General features: G+C 41.6%; 2 protein-coding genes across 6 annotated transcripts in view; one reads left to right on the top strand and one right to left on the bottom strand.

The window, feature by feature from the left end:
* Positions 1 to 15,531, top strand: part of LOC309704600 (RNA binding protein fox-1 homolog 3-like) — a 352,816-nt gene that overhangs the window by 318,008 nt on the left and 19,277 nt on the right. For all 4 annotated transcript variants that reach the window (XM_082529848.1, XM_082529847.1, XM_082529845.1 and 1 more), the window contains 2 exons: positions 1,499 to 1,642; positions 12,409 to 12,462. In XM_082529848.1, coding sequence (XP_082385974.1) covers positions 1,499 to 1,642; positions 12,409 to 12,462 — 198 coding nt within the window. The remainder of the gene's footprint in view (positions 1 to 1,498; positions 1,643 to 12,408; positions 12,463 to 15,531) is intronic.
* The window catches only part of LOC309704605 (uncharacterized protein), a gene marked incomplete at its 3' end in the record, with an annotated part of 144,331 nt that continues 130,372 nt past the window's right edge, over positions 1,573 to 15,531 (bottom strand). Inside the window, exon 6 of one of the 2 annotated variants that reach the window (XM_082529872.1) lies at positions 1,573 to 1,624. Coding sequence is in view for 1 of the 2 variants with exons in the window: in XM_082529867.1 (XP_082385993.1) it covers positions 13,100 to 13,205 (106 nt within the window). Of the gene's footprint in view, positions 1,625 to 12,566; positions 13,206 to 15,531 lie in introns of those variants that run through there. The other variant, XM_082529867.1, reaches the window with a different exon arrangement.

Raw genomic sequence — 15,531 nt, 5'->3', positions numbered from 1 at the left:
TTGACTTGTGATTTATTCTCTGCATAATTAACCCCTAATTTTATTTTTGTCATTTCATAGCCTGATGGTCATTTTGTAAATGATGGCTCCATTTAGAGTAAAACAGAACATAAAGCAGAGTAGGCTTTAAAAGCAGGACTGGGCTATTTATTTTCCCAAGAGGCCGCATGAGAAATTGGGACTCTCGTGGAGGGCCACACCAATAAGCTGAACTCAGTTCTGCTCACTATTAATTTTCCCTCTTTGCAAACTCATCGGTGCGACGCTCCACAAGAGTCCCAGTTCCTCATGTGGCCTCTCGGGAAAATACAGTTCCCAACCCTGCCTTCAAGCACGACTTTAAACACATCGGTTGGTTTGTGTTTCAGCTACAGAAACATCAAGATGTTACCTTTAAAATCAGGCCTTACAGTTCTTCTATGATGGGTTGTTTTTTATTTAATATGCAAAGTCATTGAATATTCCACAGAAAGAGGATCCATCCTTAGGTTGCACGCATCCCAGTGGATGTCAACATTTCTAAATCTCAAACCAAATGTTTTAAAACAGGAATCCACTCAAAAATGGCATATGTAAAAAACAAACCAACAACAGCTAACATCCATTTTTTATATGCAGTCTATGCTTCTGGCTCCAGCTCGATACTTGCTGCTCATATACTGATGCTGTTTGTTACCATCTAAAACGAATATTTTGATAGTTTTAGCCAAATGTTTAGTGGCTTAAACTTTAACCACAGAGCGAGCAGGTCAGAAACCACGCATTTGATCAATTTGCATAAAACACATTTTCAGAAAACACTTACCGGCAACCTATTGACCAAATACAAAGACGGACCGATGTCAGAGCAGTGCATACGAAGGGAGGATAAGCTGAGCAGTTAACCAATGAGGTTTCGTCCATAGAAAATAAAACTGCCTCAAATACGAGGTCCATCTAAACAGACAAGCCACCAGCACCCTCGGTGAGATTCATCACGGGTGTCACAGAAAGAAACAAGTGGAATTTGTCACTGACATCAGACACGTCATTTATATAGAAATGTCAGCGCAGCATTCGCATAATGATGGAAACAACAACGCTGAGGGCTTTGGGCCTCGCACTCTGATGGCTGTGTGCAAACGTCACCAATAATGTGTCTTTAGTCTAGACATGTCAGGGCTCTGTGGGATCTATATCCACGCCTTTTTGTCAGCGCCTTCAATCTTCCCTGTTGCTCAAGAGCTAAGTGCAAGAGATTAATAAGTGGATTTGTAATGCACAACCTCAGGTTTGACACTATAAGTCATAGGCTGTTTATCGCTTTGGCTTTCTCGCCCGATTGAAAAATAGCAGACGCCGAGGAAGTCAGTCAGCCAGGCCTCCCACCCCGCCCCGTACCCTGCCACCCTCCTGTTTCAACCCCCTCTTCTCCTATACTTCATGACCAGGAGGTACAGTATACTGTAGCAGCTAATGAGCAGCTTGTGTCTTTCCTCTGTTTGTTTCCCTCTGGCAGACAGATGATGTGACGCAAACAGAGGGCTCTCAGCAGCTCCAGCTCCAGCACTCAGACTCTTCAGAGAAGCAGCAGCCCAAAAGGTTACATGTCTCCAACATTCCCTTCCGCTTCCGGGACCCTGACCTAAGGCAAATGTTTGGGGTGAGTACCTCGGAGAAAAATTTCAAAATATCACACCTTGGCTCTGCCGTTGCCTCGTTTCCATCCAGAACTTTGAATCCCAGGAGCTTTTTCCAAGGAACTAAAATGTTTTTGCTTGTTACTGGGATGTGATCAGATTAATTCTTGTTGCTTCTGGATTTCTTTTTAATTCAGTGGGAAGTGTAACTATAAAGCACAAAGGCATGAACATCATTGGTCTGTTGGGCATCTTTGTAAACATGTTGCATGTTTATGCTGCACCAACATGATGGAGCCACATTAGAAGTCTCTGTCTCTCTCCTCTGCTCCGTGTTTGGGTCCAAGCTGCAGATCTGCATTTCTTTCGGATGGCAGAGCCGAGCTGCAGTACACACACACACACACACACAGCAGAGCAGCCACATTAAATAGATTAAAGCCCTTCAGTTACATGCACGTGTAATACAGCAATACTTCACTTTTCTGCACGTTTGCTTTGAAACAATCAGAAGATGCCGTTTTATTTTCCTGATGCCACGCTCCGTCTTGCTCGACCACAGATGACGGGATGAGTCTTAACGTTACATGAAATATCTGTGGTTTAACTTATTTTATTACATTGTAATTAAATCTCAAGGTGTTTCATATTGTAAGTTAAAAGTCCGACAATATTAGAGAGACAGAGAACACCAACGATCTGATAACCCGCTCAGAGCAAGTATGTGGCGACAGTGGGGAGGAAGAAGTTCTTTTTAAACAGGAAGAGACCTCCGGCAGAGCCGAGCTCTGGGCAGCTATAGCTGTGACTGGTTGGGGGTTGTTTTGGGGGTTTTTTTCATGCTTTTGCCAAAACTGGGGGATACTACATATAATAACTAGCAGGACACTTGCACCAATCAGAATGCTCGGTGTCCACTTGTGCAAGTTGGGACATCTTTAAAAATAGTTTCCCTGCAAGAAAAACTAATCAAAAATCTGGCACTTGAAGAAGGTTCCTGTTATATTAGTGTATGTACTGTTTATTGCAATGTGAAGAACGATCCTACAACAAAGCCTGAAACACACAGGCTCACTCGGGTAACCAAACCGACAGCAAAGTTTCTGCAGAATATATGAAAAACATTGTATTTGGATGTAAAGTTAAAGGTCAGCACTCGAGAATCTGACATGCTAGCAGTTGTTGTTCTTGAGCGGTCCCACCTCACCCTAATTAAAGAGCGCATCCTCTAAAGTCAGAGCAAATTATTATATCTTTATTAAAGTGAGTATGAAGCTTCTGGGAAAACAATCTAAACCACACAACAGGACGCGTATTTAATGAGCAAAGCCAGCGCTTAAACTGTCATCTAGTTAATGCATTGTCAGAAGGGGGAGAAGGAGGAGTGTCTTCTGAGTTTTTAAAAGCAAACAGCTCAATCAGTCCCAATCAGGTGCTGAACTCATCGCTGCACTGCAGGTTGGGCACTGGGGAGAAGTTAGAGGAGCCCGGTGCGGTAATGATTTTACTCTTCATCTTTGTCTGCTCTCCCAGAGAGCTGCGGCTCGCTTTGTCGGGCTTTTTTTAGGCTACCGTGTCCCCTGAACAACTGACGTGAGGGTAATTTTAATCGTAAAATATGAGGACAAATACAAAGAAAATGGGGGGGAAACAGATTTAACTTTAATTTCTGTTTCTGTTTTGTTCTCGTATATCAGAGCGTATACAATGGGTAGTCTCCACAGGTCATTAAACAGTCTTATTTTCTAGAAGTTACACACAGAACGGTCAGCTGCTGACAAATGCAATGAGATTACATATCAACATACGAGAGGTCTATGGAACTCCAAAGTGTTCAAGATGAAATAAATAACTATGTGAATAAATAAGACACAGATATGTAATGTGAGAATGATATTGTGAAATAATGGAACACATTGTGAAATATATTGCATTCTGCTATATAAATTTACTTATTATTGTGAAATATTATTTCATGGTCATTATTTTTCACAATAACAGAGATTATTCCTGAGGCATTTTATTTATTTCCAGCCGTTTTTAGTCCAAAATGACCTTTTTTCAAAGTCAGTCTTTATTTCAAAATCCCGTTTTTCCCGATGGTCTATTTATTTCATAATGCGACTTTTCAGCAGAATGACTTTGTCTGTCAATCAATGTAAGTGGGCTGGACCTTTGCACCTATTGGCTTATCGTTTACCATCGACTAGTTTTCCTGGATACCGGCTCCGCGGACGGCTACTGCAGCTAGCAACAGCGTGCTAGGTCAAAAGTCACGGAGGATGGCGGACTGGTGTGAACTTCAGCCAGTTCTGCTCATTTAAGCAAATCAGATAGAGAGGGATCATTTACCTGTAGATACTGTTTTGAGTCGTTTAGATGTTTCTGAAATGCTTGGGATGATAATTGCTCTTCAAGATGTTCGCATGACAGCATTGTCAAAGGTTTAAGAGCAATTCAGCACAGTGTTCGTTTGGAATACGCCGAGGAAGAACAGTCTTCAAATGTTGGCCGTCCACGTCTAGAAATCCCGGTGCAGCACTCAGGACTTTAGTGCTGTCCGGGATAACCGTCGGGGTAATTGCCGATACGTTTTCTGTGTCTCCGAGCACAATTAGGAGGAAAATGACGGAGGAAGGTCTAAGGTAAGTTTATGCTGTAATTGAGCACCTGTGTGATTCTGTACACAGCATTGTTTAGGTGTTGACCTTAATTATGACGTTTGACAATGAATTATTATCGCTTACTTTTTTTTGCTACGGCTAAAGCTATCGGCGCCATCTCGGCGTTGAGACACGTTTAGCAGTGTTAGCTGTTAGTGTGTTAACTCGGAGACTGGGGTCAGTGGAGCCTGTAGGAACCTTTTACACAGAGAGTAGACCCACCAGCTTTCCAGTCTACTTACTTATCACATCTTGTTAGACAACAGGGTCATTAGTGCTTTAAATAGTACATAGTTGAATGTTTCATTGCTGTTTGCAGTTGATTGTTCTCTGATAACGCATAACAAGGTTGATGTTAAATAGCGAGTTTATTGAAATGGTTTTGTCTATTTCAGCAGCATTATAGATATACTTTCTCTGGTGTCTTCGGTAAAGCTAAAACAAGAATACATTTACATCCTTGGTTCTTTCAGCATTAATTGGAAAACTTTGAGATTTGCTGTGCGCCTCCCAAGCCATTCTCTTTTATCCCACCTGTCAGGTATAGATGGCAATACTTTAAACAAAGTTAAATTTGTTATACCTGAAGAGAACCAATCCTGACCTAGAATGGGTGAATGAATAATTAGTTGGTAGCCAATGCCTAAGCAACTCACATAGGCCCTGGCAGACTCAATAAGTCCATCTAGGAACAGCTGCAGGAAACACCTCTTCAGTTTAGATTTAAAACATGTGCATGCTCTTTCAGGTTGATGAGGATTATGGTGTGGACTGGACAGGACAACATAATCGCTGCCCATCAAATGAGATCACCATTCCTGAGATTCAGCTCCCAGATGCACTGAATGAACAAGACCCTGCTGTGCTACCAATACTTCAGAATCACTTGTAGAAAGACATTATTACATTTAATCAGTTTCTATGTCAGGAGGATTTTTTTTATATTTTTTTAATTTCTACAGCTTTGTAGCTAATACTGACTCAAAACAGCATAACCAATTTCATTTTCAACAAAACAGGATTTGTTTTATACAGCTGTCACTTTAATGATATTCATTTCTTGGTTGGATATACAGTACATGTCAACTCTGAGCAGATTTAATACAATGAACACAGTACAGTAGTGTAACATCTTAATTCAAATAATTTTTTCTAGAAATTTTTTTTGTATCAGTAGCGAGTATAAACAAAACATATTGTGTAATTTATAATGTACAGTGAACAACTGATTTTGATATCTGAACTCTTCATCAGTTTATATTAAAAAAGCCATAAATGCACACCTGTACTCTGTATTAAAAAGAACTAGAACTCACTAGATTGTCCGTTTCTTTGAACACCGAGTACAGTAATGTGATGCAAGAAAGAAGAAATGGTCTAATTTTACCATGTGGTTATGGAATCAATCGTAAACCAGACCAAAACCTGAGTCAGTAGAGTTGAGACACACCTGAATGTCCATTAGAAATGACTCATAGGTACAGTAGTGTGCAGGAAGACGTAGTACTTCAAAACCGGTGGAAGACTTTGGAAGACTGCTGTTGACCACTTCCACAGTCATTTCTCGGCAAGACTTCCCATCCTGTCCAAAACTTGATGAGGGCTTTTTGTTGTGCACAAGATGCTGCAACAGAAGATTGTTTTAAACTATAATGACATCCTATATTCATTATTTTGAATCTTTTATGGAGAAATACCATAAAGATGACCACTTACATACAGGGCACCAGACATTTTTGCCCCACTCAAATTGCTGTTGTAGCTTTTATAGATATTTTTATGTTAACAAAGCTAAAAGTAGTCTACATACAATTCTAGTGCAACTGATAATGCCACCACTTATGTATTGCATGGAGCAAATAACAAAACAAAATTATACTATAGCGTAGAGCTGGGCGATAGAACGATAACGATATGTATTGCGAAATAACTTTTTCTCAATAGAAAAATTAAACTATTGCGATAGACCTCACCGCTCTTGTCCTTTTTATAAAAATAAAAATAAATATCGTGATATGAAAAAATCTCATATCGCCCAGCTCTACTATAGTGTACTTTGTTAATGACCCAAGATCACTGGACTGTATGTAATTTTCCAAAGTATAATCAGAGAAAACCAATGGCAAAATACCTATCGCAGCAGACTTACCATTTTCAATGAAGGACCGAAGGTAACCTGCCACTCTGCATTTATCCTCGAGAGCATTCCTCTTCTTCCTCATCTTCATCTTCTGTGGCAGGCCACAGTCATTTTATAGCTTTACTTATCTTGTAGTCTTAAGAGCATCAGCAACATTAGGTGTATTTTTATTAAATGTAACCCAGCTGTTCAACTAACCCACGCATACAAAACAGTATATTGGTGTTTTGTGTCAACAATTAATGTTCATCCTTCATAAATTAACCAAATAGCTTTACTATTCAGATGTTAAAAGATGTGACCTGACCTTACCTCACAACAGGGAGCAGTCTCTGATTCCCTTGGTAAGAAAGGAGGAATGATGTCTGATCTTTCTGTCAGAAGCGGCCATACCATGGTTTCCTTAAGCCCTTTCCTCAGCTGCTTGACTTGACGACTTGTTTGTGTTATGACCTACAACGGTGAGACCAAACCAAAACTGAAGTTGGAGTCTGTAAAGTGACACACACTTTAAATGTTAAATATTTAAAGAACATCCACTATACTAGTAAAAGCATTTTCAAATTATACCCACTTACAAAATCACTACGTTGAACTAAAATTGCTTTCTTTTCTTTCACATAGATTACTTGTCTTCCATATTAGCACAGAAGATAAGCCACTTTAAAACAGTCATGAATAACTATTACCTACAACAATGTAAATAGTAATACAGACATTAACCCAGAAGACAATTATTTTCTCTTACCTAATTTATAGAATTCTTTGCTATGATAAAAAACAGTATTAAAAAAAAATCTGTGACTAAACTGATTAAAAAGCTCATTTTTGCCAGACAGACAGACTAACCAAGCAATAATAACATATCGTTACTTACCCTGAACAGCGTTTCGTGGAGTGGAGCTAGCTGTGATAGCGTTAGCATTTGCTAACGTTAACACTGTGCGGTTGTGATGAGAACTTGGACCAGGGACCACTTCATCTCCAGTACACTGCTGCAATACGCAGACTGAGGTGAAGACGTTCAATCTAAGCGGTTAGCAAGTTCTCTGAGTAACTCAGAAACGGACTTGTTTCCTGCAGCCATGCCCTTCACAAGAATTGATACACCTGTAACGTTATTCGCGCCCAGTGTTTTGCATTTGTCGGTGCCTTAAGTTTATTTTGAGCTGCATACTGCCGCCAGCTGCATAGGAGACGCATTGCACCATTAAACCTAAATCGACAATTCATGTGCTATTACTTATGTCTGAGTAAAGGAGCAACCAATCACACAACCGGCTCCGCCCTGTCTTTCTTGATTGACAGACAAAGTCATTCTGCTGAAAAGTCGCATTATGAAATAAATAGACCATCGGGAAAAACGGGATTTTGGAATAAAAACGGCTGGAAATAAATAAAATGCCTCAGGAATAATCTCTGTTATTGTGAAAAATAATGACCATGAAATAATATTTCACAATAATAAGAAAATTTATATAGCAGAATGTAATATGTTTCACAATAATGAGCATTGTTTTCAAAATGTGTTCCATTATTTCACAATATCATTCTCACATTACATATCTGTGTCTTATTTATTCACATAGTTATTTATTTCATCTTGACCTATTTATTTATTTATTTAATTTTGAACACTTTGGAGTTCCATAGAGGTCCACCACAGAAATTCTCTCTCTCTGTCTCTTTGCAATTAATGAGCCAATATATACAGTTCAACAGCTCACCCTCGTGTCTCACAAAAGCCTCGATACCAATTGAACCAAACATCCCCTATTCAATAACGATAATGGATCTGAATGGAGACGATTGCCAAAAATGTACTTTAAATGTTATGCGCTAATTGGACCATTAGAATTCAGAGGCGTTAATTCTCGTCGTTATGAAGACAACATCCAGCTGATGATATTAATTACTCGCGAGCCGTGGCTGTGGCTTTATAAATTGCAGACAACATGGCTGCGTGCTTGCTCTCTCTTTCTCTCTCTGATTGTTGGCTTTATTGTTCCCAGCTCTGGTGCAGGTCGTGTGGAATCCAAATCACCTCAGTAATTAGCTTAGAAGCTTTGTGTGCCTGACTGGCTCGTGCAGATATATGATACAGAATTGATCACAGCCCACCCAGTCCCCCTCAATCACCCTTCTCACCCACATTGCCCGTTCCCTCCTCTTACCTGCACCTTCCTTTCATTCTTGGTGGTTGGCACACTAGAGAATTGTGGGATCAATTGTCTTGGGTCGAGCTTGGCGAGGCGATAGCTGGTCTGCTCCACCCTCTGACATGGCCTCCACAATGGGCCTTTGTGCGATCAGCACGTGCAAAGCCTCATCCCTCTAGCTCTAATGGCTTCTGGAGCGCCACCGGCTCAATACGCCATTACTGTTACGCATGAGTGAAGGCCACAGACACGCAGGCGGGAAGACAGAGGAGAGAGAGAGTGGAAGTGCGGCACGGCTCACTAGAGAAGGCGTCTACAGCAGAGCAAAGCCCCCACCAGGAGCCTCCATCTGCCTCCACTGAGCGCCACGAAGGTTTCGACAACGGTAGGCGGCGTTCAAACGAGAAGGGAGGGCCTGAAATCCACCCTGACATCACAGGGTTAAGGGTGTGGAGAAACCTGTGAGCTTTTAACGAGGCGCTGAATGAAGGCCTCATTAGGGCAACCGCAGCGGACGTTAATCAGTAATTAGAAACTGTGATCTCTGAGAGTGAGTAAGTGTGGGGGAAATGAAAACACTCCAAGCGCGAGTGAGCTCTGCGCGGCGCCCATGCTGCGCTGCTTGAGGGTGCCCTCGTTTGTGTGACTGGGTTCTTCAGCAGTGCTTCTTGCAGCGAGCGTAAGGGCTCTCGCAGCGCTCCCCAGAGCAATCAGGACCTCTGCACTCCCCCACCCACCACCACCACTCCGACTGTCACTGCGCCTGAGCGTGCTCTGTTTGAATACACAGGGCGCCGTAGCGTAATTATAGGTTTCTGAAGAGCTTAAAGATATTCAGGCTAATCAAAGGTGGAGGCACAAGGGCCTCAATCTTGTTTGTTGCTTCCACACTTGGAAGCTTGAGGTCTAGTAAATATAGTCGATTATCACTTCCAAGTGCAGAAAGACAAAAACACTAGTGTTCTTAAAATACAGACGCTGTCTAGCCAGAGCTGTTTCCGAGTAGCCTCTTCTTTTGTGGTTTACAAAGAAAATAAATGGAAAAGCACCCAAGAGTCAAGTTACAGCCCTGTTATTGAACATACAAGCACGACCTGTGTTCTTAATGGTGCAGTCACGCTACCACAAAACCTTGGTGCAGTGTCATCCCCTTTGAAATGGTCAGCGGCACAGAACATCTCTGACAGTCGTCGAAGTCGGTTGTCGTCATCAAATTCATGCATCGAGACGCTGATAAAAATGCAATAAGACTGTGTCAGTCTGTTATCAGTTTGCAATTGAAGCTGGCCATTCAAGTTGGGAATTGACCCCAATTAACTGCTAACCTGAATGGGGTCAGGTTGGCAATTACGTGCAATCAGTTTGTGATAATACGATGAATAAATTGCCAAAAACAGACGTTCACACTAAACAGAAAACACAGTAACGACTTGCATTCAGTTCAGCCAGAACCTTGGAACAGAAACTCAGTGACGCAGCTGTCGGCAATCAGTCCAAGTCGTGGCGCTCTTGTTTGGAGGCAGGATGCCTTGCACCGGTCAACCTGTGGCCATCACCAATGTGAACAAAAGTGATTGCCCAGAAGTTGGGGGTGCTGCACGATCAGCCTCGGAAAAAGGAGCTGTTTGCTGCAACTACTTGGTACATTTCCCATCCTGTTTTTATTCTGCTCTGATCCGTAAATATTTAGGGTGCACGACCTGAAACGTGGTAGCGTTGATGAAAACAAACAGCTTGGTTACGTAGCATAAGCTCCGTGATAGCACTGAACTTACTCAGAGCAGGCTTCCACGCGGGTGCTTTGTTTACATAACACAGACAGGACAACAACACGACATTTGTTAATCGTGTCTATGCACGACTCTCCAATCTAGCTCAATTCAACAAAACCGAAGTAGACTCCCTCTTGTGGCTCTATTGAGTAATTGCACTTTAATTAGGAAGCAGAACACAAAACCAGCAAAATAAAAAAATAACTGCAGATGTATTTAATCAGTCACTAATATTTTTGCCCAATCACCATACCCCATTATGTACTGAGGGCAGATTATAATGTACAAAAAAAATGCGAAACCAAATAAAAACATTCAAATGTCTCAAAAGCACGGGAATGATTTGCTCCAGTTAAGCCGTAATTGAAACATAACGAGTTTGATAAATTAGATAAAACATGCAAACCCCCAGTATCATCATTCGATGCTTCTCTTAATGCTTTTTTATTTTCATACAGATATTGGATGGTTTTTCTAATCTATGGATGGATGCATGTAGCTGCAGCCTCCTAGATGACATCAGTCTCTCCCTTGTCCTCCCTCTGGAGACTCCTCCCATTGAAGCTATTGTTTATTGGGGCTGCTGATGCAGCTGTTTCTCCCCGTGTGTGTGTGTGTGTGTGTGTGTGTGTGTGTGTGTGTGTGTGTGAGAGAGAGAGAGAGATTGAGAGCAAGTAGGTGGGTGGGAATAGAAGTGCATGAGATCACTGGTGAGCAGCGAGCAGTCCCCAGCGCCATGTGGAAATCCACAAAGATGACTTCCTCTGAAACTAATTAATCGACGCCACAAGCCCATTACGCTCGGTTAAAACAATTAGCATCTGCACGTTGCGTGGGGGAAGCATTGTCTTCTCAGGCGAGAAAGGGGCATCACGCTGGGATATAAATGCCTGCGTGCGTGATCGAGCCAACGCTCCCCATTCGAATCAGTGGAGCCGAGCGCCATATGAAGCAGATGTGCGTCTAGGATCTATAGAACTAGTTTCAACACGAGCAGACGCATAGGGGAGAGGACACGCCCTGTGGAAACAGAGGTGGATTTAAATGACAAAGCCTGTTTTTGGCTTGGCGACTTGGTGCGTTGAGCTTGCTGCGTTCTTTGAAATGAGGGGAAACATACGTTTTCCCGCTAACCCATAAACGCTCATCTCCTGGAGTCCACTCCACTCACTCCAGCCAGATAATAGCCGGCTCCTCCTAACCCCTATTAGTGGCTCAGTCAAATGATCCATCCATTCCCATTGAGTGTCGACCACATGGAAAGGCCCATTTCTTCCCTGTTGTGCTGAAATGAAGGCGACGCGGACCGCTTGACAGGGTAATTACTTTTAATGAAATAATACAGCCATTGTAGACAGCAATTAAAAGTCGCTCTCACTCCACTCATTAAAGGAACTTACAGTTTACTTTCATTCCTCTGTTTTCTAATGATCCGAAGGCAGGCCTGTTAAAATCGAAAGGCTGCAGCGTGTTAACCCCCGGGGACCGGCCCTTAGGTCCTGTTGACTGCGAGAGCACACAAACAAAGAGAGGATGAGAGAATAAAGAATAGAAGAGAAGGAGGCTCTATAAACAGAGAGAAAGGTAGAAATAATCAACTAAACTCTTCACAAGACTCGAAGGAGCAAGTTTCCCCGAGGTGATCGCGGAGGTGTCGGGGTCCGCGTCTCAAGACGACATCAAAACACCGTCCGACGCCGCTCTTCTCTTTGTGTCGAAACAGGCGAGCAAACTTACATCATAAACACTGCCACGTAATCACAGATCAAGTACTTTTACGAATACTGTGATTTCATTTCGTAAAGTACCGAGAGACGCGCAGAGACGCGTTGCAGCGGCAGCTACGAGTTCTCTTTTCAAACCACGCCAGCGAGCTTCAAGAAGTGTTTGCTGAGCTAACAAATGCAAATTGACCACCATTTCCTCACAAAAGTAACATTTCCATATTGCCTTAATGGTTTTTCTTTCTCCGGTCGTCGTCCTCATGAATTTAGTCAGCGAGGCTTTCTAACTCCATCTCTTCTCTGCTCTTCTCTTTTTCTTTTCTCTCTGCAGCAATTTGGAAAGATTTTAGATGTGGAGATTATCTTTAATGAGCGAGGATCCAAGGTAAGTGAACTAGAACGCCAGCTGCTTCATTACCATGTACTTCTTCTGTTTCCTAATGATGGCATTAGTGTAGTGTGTACATTGGCTGAGAGTAGTGGTCTCTAAGCCTGGTCCTGGAGAGCTACATCCACTGCCTTCCTGTCTCTCTCTCCCTATTGTTTTTGTTGTTTGTTGCAGCTCTCCCCCAAGTTGTGAATCATTAGCCCTGTCAATCAATTCATTATTGAGCTGTTTCACATTTCACTTAATCCAGCAACAGGCTGCAGGTCCTCCAGCATATGGAATTGAAACTGCTTGTTTAGAGACGGGGGTCCTCTTTGAAGCCTGGGCATTGATTGAAAAGGTCCTACATTATTCAGGTTTATCATTTTGTTTCAGACCGGATGAAAAACAAAGTTCTTTGTGATATTTACCAAATAAATGTAGTTTAGTTAAAATGAATTTGAAGGCTAATACCACGTTTATGAAAATACACGCCTGGAGAAGAACCTGCAGATCGAAACGCTGCCTCCAAGAGAATTGAATTATTACAGTGAAGCTTAAGATTGTGTAGACGTTCCCCTTCTTTCTTACATCTATTACTTTTAACACACTTGTCCAACTTTGGGCAAAAAGAGCTTCATCTATTGGCCACAAGTTATTTTAAAGAAACTGGTTGGGGTGAGGACTGGCGGTGTTTGTCGGCTCTTTGACTTCTGTGGCACTCGGGTCGCAGCTTGCTGGTTTGTGCCGAGGTTGAACGTCTTTAAAAGAAGGATACAAACTTTATTAGAAAAGAAAAAAAACACCTCTGCAATACATCGGGCCATTATCTTTTTTCTAATTTTAATGTATTCAGACATTCTCATTGAGATTAAAATCTGTTTTTCAAGGGAGAACAAAAACATTAACAGGAACACAATGAGCAGGCAGAAACAAAAGAACACAATAAACAAGGAATTAATAAAAACAGCAGCAAAAAACATCAGATAATAAAGCTTTAGGAACACTAAGGGGAACGTCGGTCTCCGGTTTGAGGTTAGTTTGCAGTACCTGAAACCTTTTTTACCCAGAGTAGTGCATGAGAATGTTTAATTAGATTTAAGTGTGATAAATAATAAAACTGATGAAGGGTTTAATTGCCGGAGTGCTGATGGGCCCGCAGAACAATACTGAATATCTCGATTGTCTAAGACAGGCTGTGGACGTTTGTGTTTACGAGTTGGTTCGATGTTGAATAGAAATCTTTAATTGAGTGTTTTCATAGTGTGTGACTGCCTGTGCTTTATATATGTGTAAAAAGTGCTTAACATGCACAGTAGGCTAATAGGCTACATTAACTTAACTGTTCTAAGTTATATTAAAAATACTAAAATTTGAAGCTTTTGCCCCTGATGACTTACAATGATAGAAACACTCGTCATTAGAAATGTGTAGATTCAAGTTTACTGACAGATGGCTGGATAATAGAGATTACTCTGTGTGTTTTAGGAAACTAGTAGAAAAATTTAAAAATTATACATTTTGTTTGTTTGTGTTTCTTAAACACAACTTAATACTATAATTTTTTCTTTCTCTGGTCGTCGTCCTCATGAATTTAGTCAGCGAGGCTTTCTAACTCCATCTCTTCTCTGCTCTTCTCTTTTTCTTTTCTCTCTGCAGCAATTTGGAAAGATTTTAGATGTGGAGATTATCCTACATTTGTATAGTTACACATTAACAACCTATGGATTTAATTTAACATCAATTAATTTAACAGTTAGTACCATTTAAAGTCTAGGACAGGTAGAGTCATATACACCAAGGTGGAGAATGCCACACAGTTGGTAGGCATTTTAAAGGAGGCTGCAGTAATTGCAAAACATCATTAGAAGACTGAATCAGTAACTCTGCAGGAACAGGATTGGGGCATATATCACAGTATCATCAGCAAAGAAGTTTATAGTGAGAGGAAATAAAGTGCAAAACAACTAAAAAAGGCCACAAACCAAAACCCTTATTTAAGATGTTTTTGAAAGGAAACATGACTTAAAGGGAAGTAAATACTACTGCTGGGGACTATTTTCAGCTGCAGACCTGGTGCTCAGTAGCAGAGCAGTGTATGTGTAAGCAGTGGGTCTTTGCGGTGACTCTGTGATGTGTTTTTAATAATTCATGGACGGCAAAGGGATATACAAGGAAGCACGATACTTTAGTTTTGTCTTTTTGTACAATTTGCCGACAAAGAAAAACGCAGAATGCAGACAGCAGTGTTCTTAAAGGTCACCCGTGCAGAAAATAAGAAATACTGCTTATAATTCAAGCTGCGCCTCCTTAAACAACATTGTGAACTTGCACACCTTGGATCATTTCTACATTTGTCTCAAAGATAATTTGTACTCGTAAACACGCCAACCAGCCGCCAGAAAAATGGCCACAGCGTTGATGCGTTACTGCAGTATCAGTCTCCCAACCAGGACAGGTGAAGCCTGCGGAGGTGTGAGCAGCCGAGAGCTACTCATCCAGCTGTTCATTTAATAGAGTGTACTAAGCTCCACAGCTTTCCATTCATAAAGGCGACAGGCTCCCTGGCTGGGTGTTGAGGCATGAATGCTATTGATTCCCATTCATACCTGGGAGTACTTTGGGCTCGTATACAGGCGTGCAGGGAGCCCCGGAACCAGGCGACGCTGCTGCACTCAGCCCCTTCTGCCAGACAAGATTGAGCACCGGATAAACCGGTCTCCTCCGCCCGTAACAAGCATTTATTGTTTGTGCCCTACAAAGCCATTACCCATGATGCCTCTCTCCCTCTTGCACTCTGTGTGCTATATAATGAACCTACCAGGCCATTAATAAACAATCTATTTCCTATGAAGCTTTGGCAATTTGCATTCAATATGTTTGTCTCCTTTGAAAAATGGTGGCTCCACTCTGTGCTCTTGTAAGCTAATTATTTGTGCATGATAAAAAAAAGATAGAGGGGGTAACCACAGTCGGGTGAATGTCCAAAGGATTAATTTTGCCCTCAATTCCTTTTTTGAATTTATTTCTTTATCTCTCTTTCCCCAAGGACAGGTCGCGTGTTATTTATGCTAGAAATAGCAGCCC

This window comes from Aulonocara stuartgranti (genome assembly GCF_965226115.1).
Source record: "Aulonocara stuartgranti genome assembly, chromosome: 4".
NCBI classification, from domain to species: domain Eukaryota; kingdom Metazoa; phylum Chordata; class Actinopteri; order Cichliformes; family Cichlidae; genus Aulonocara; species Aulonocara stuartgranti.
The sequence above is the reverse complement of the archived record's forward strand: the minus strand, read 5'-3'. Positions and strand labels throughout refer to the sequence as shown.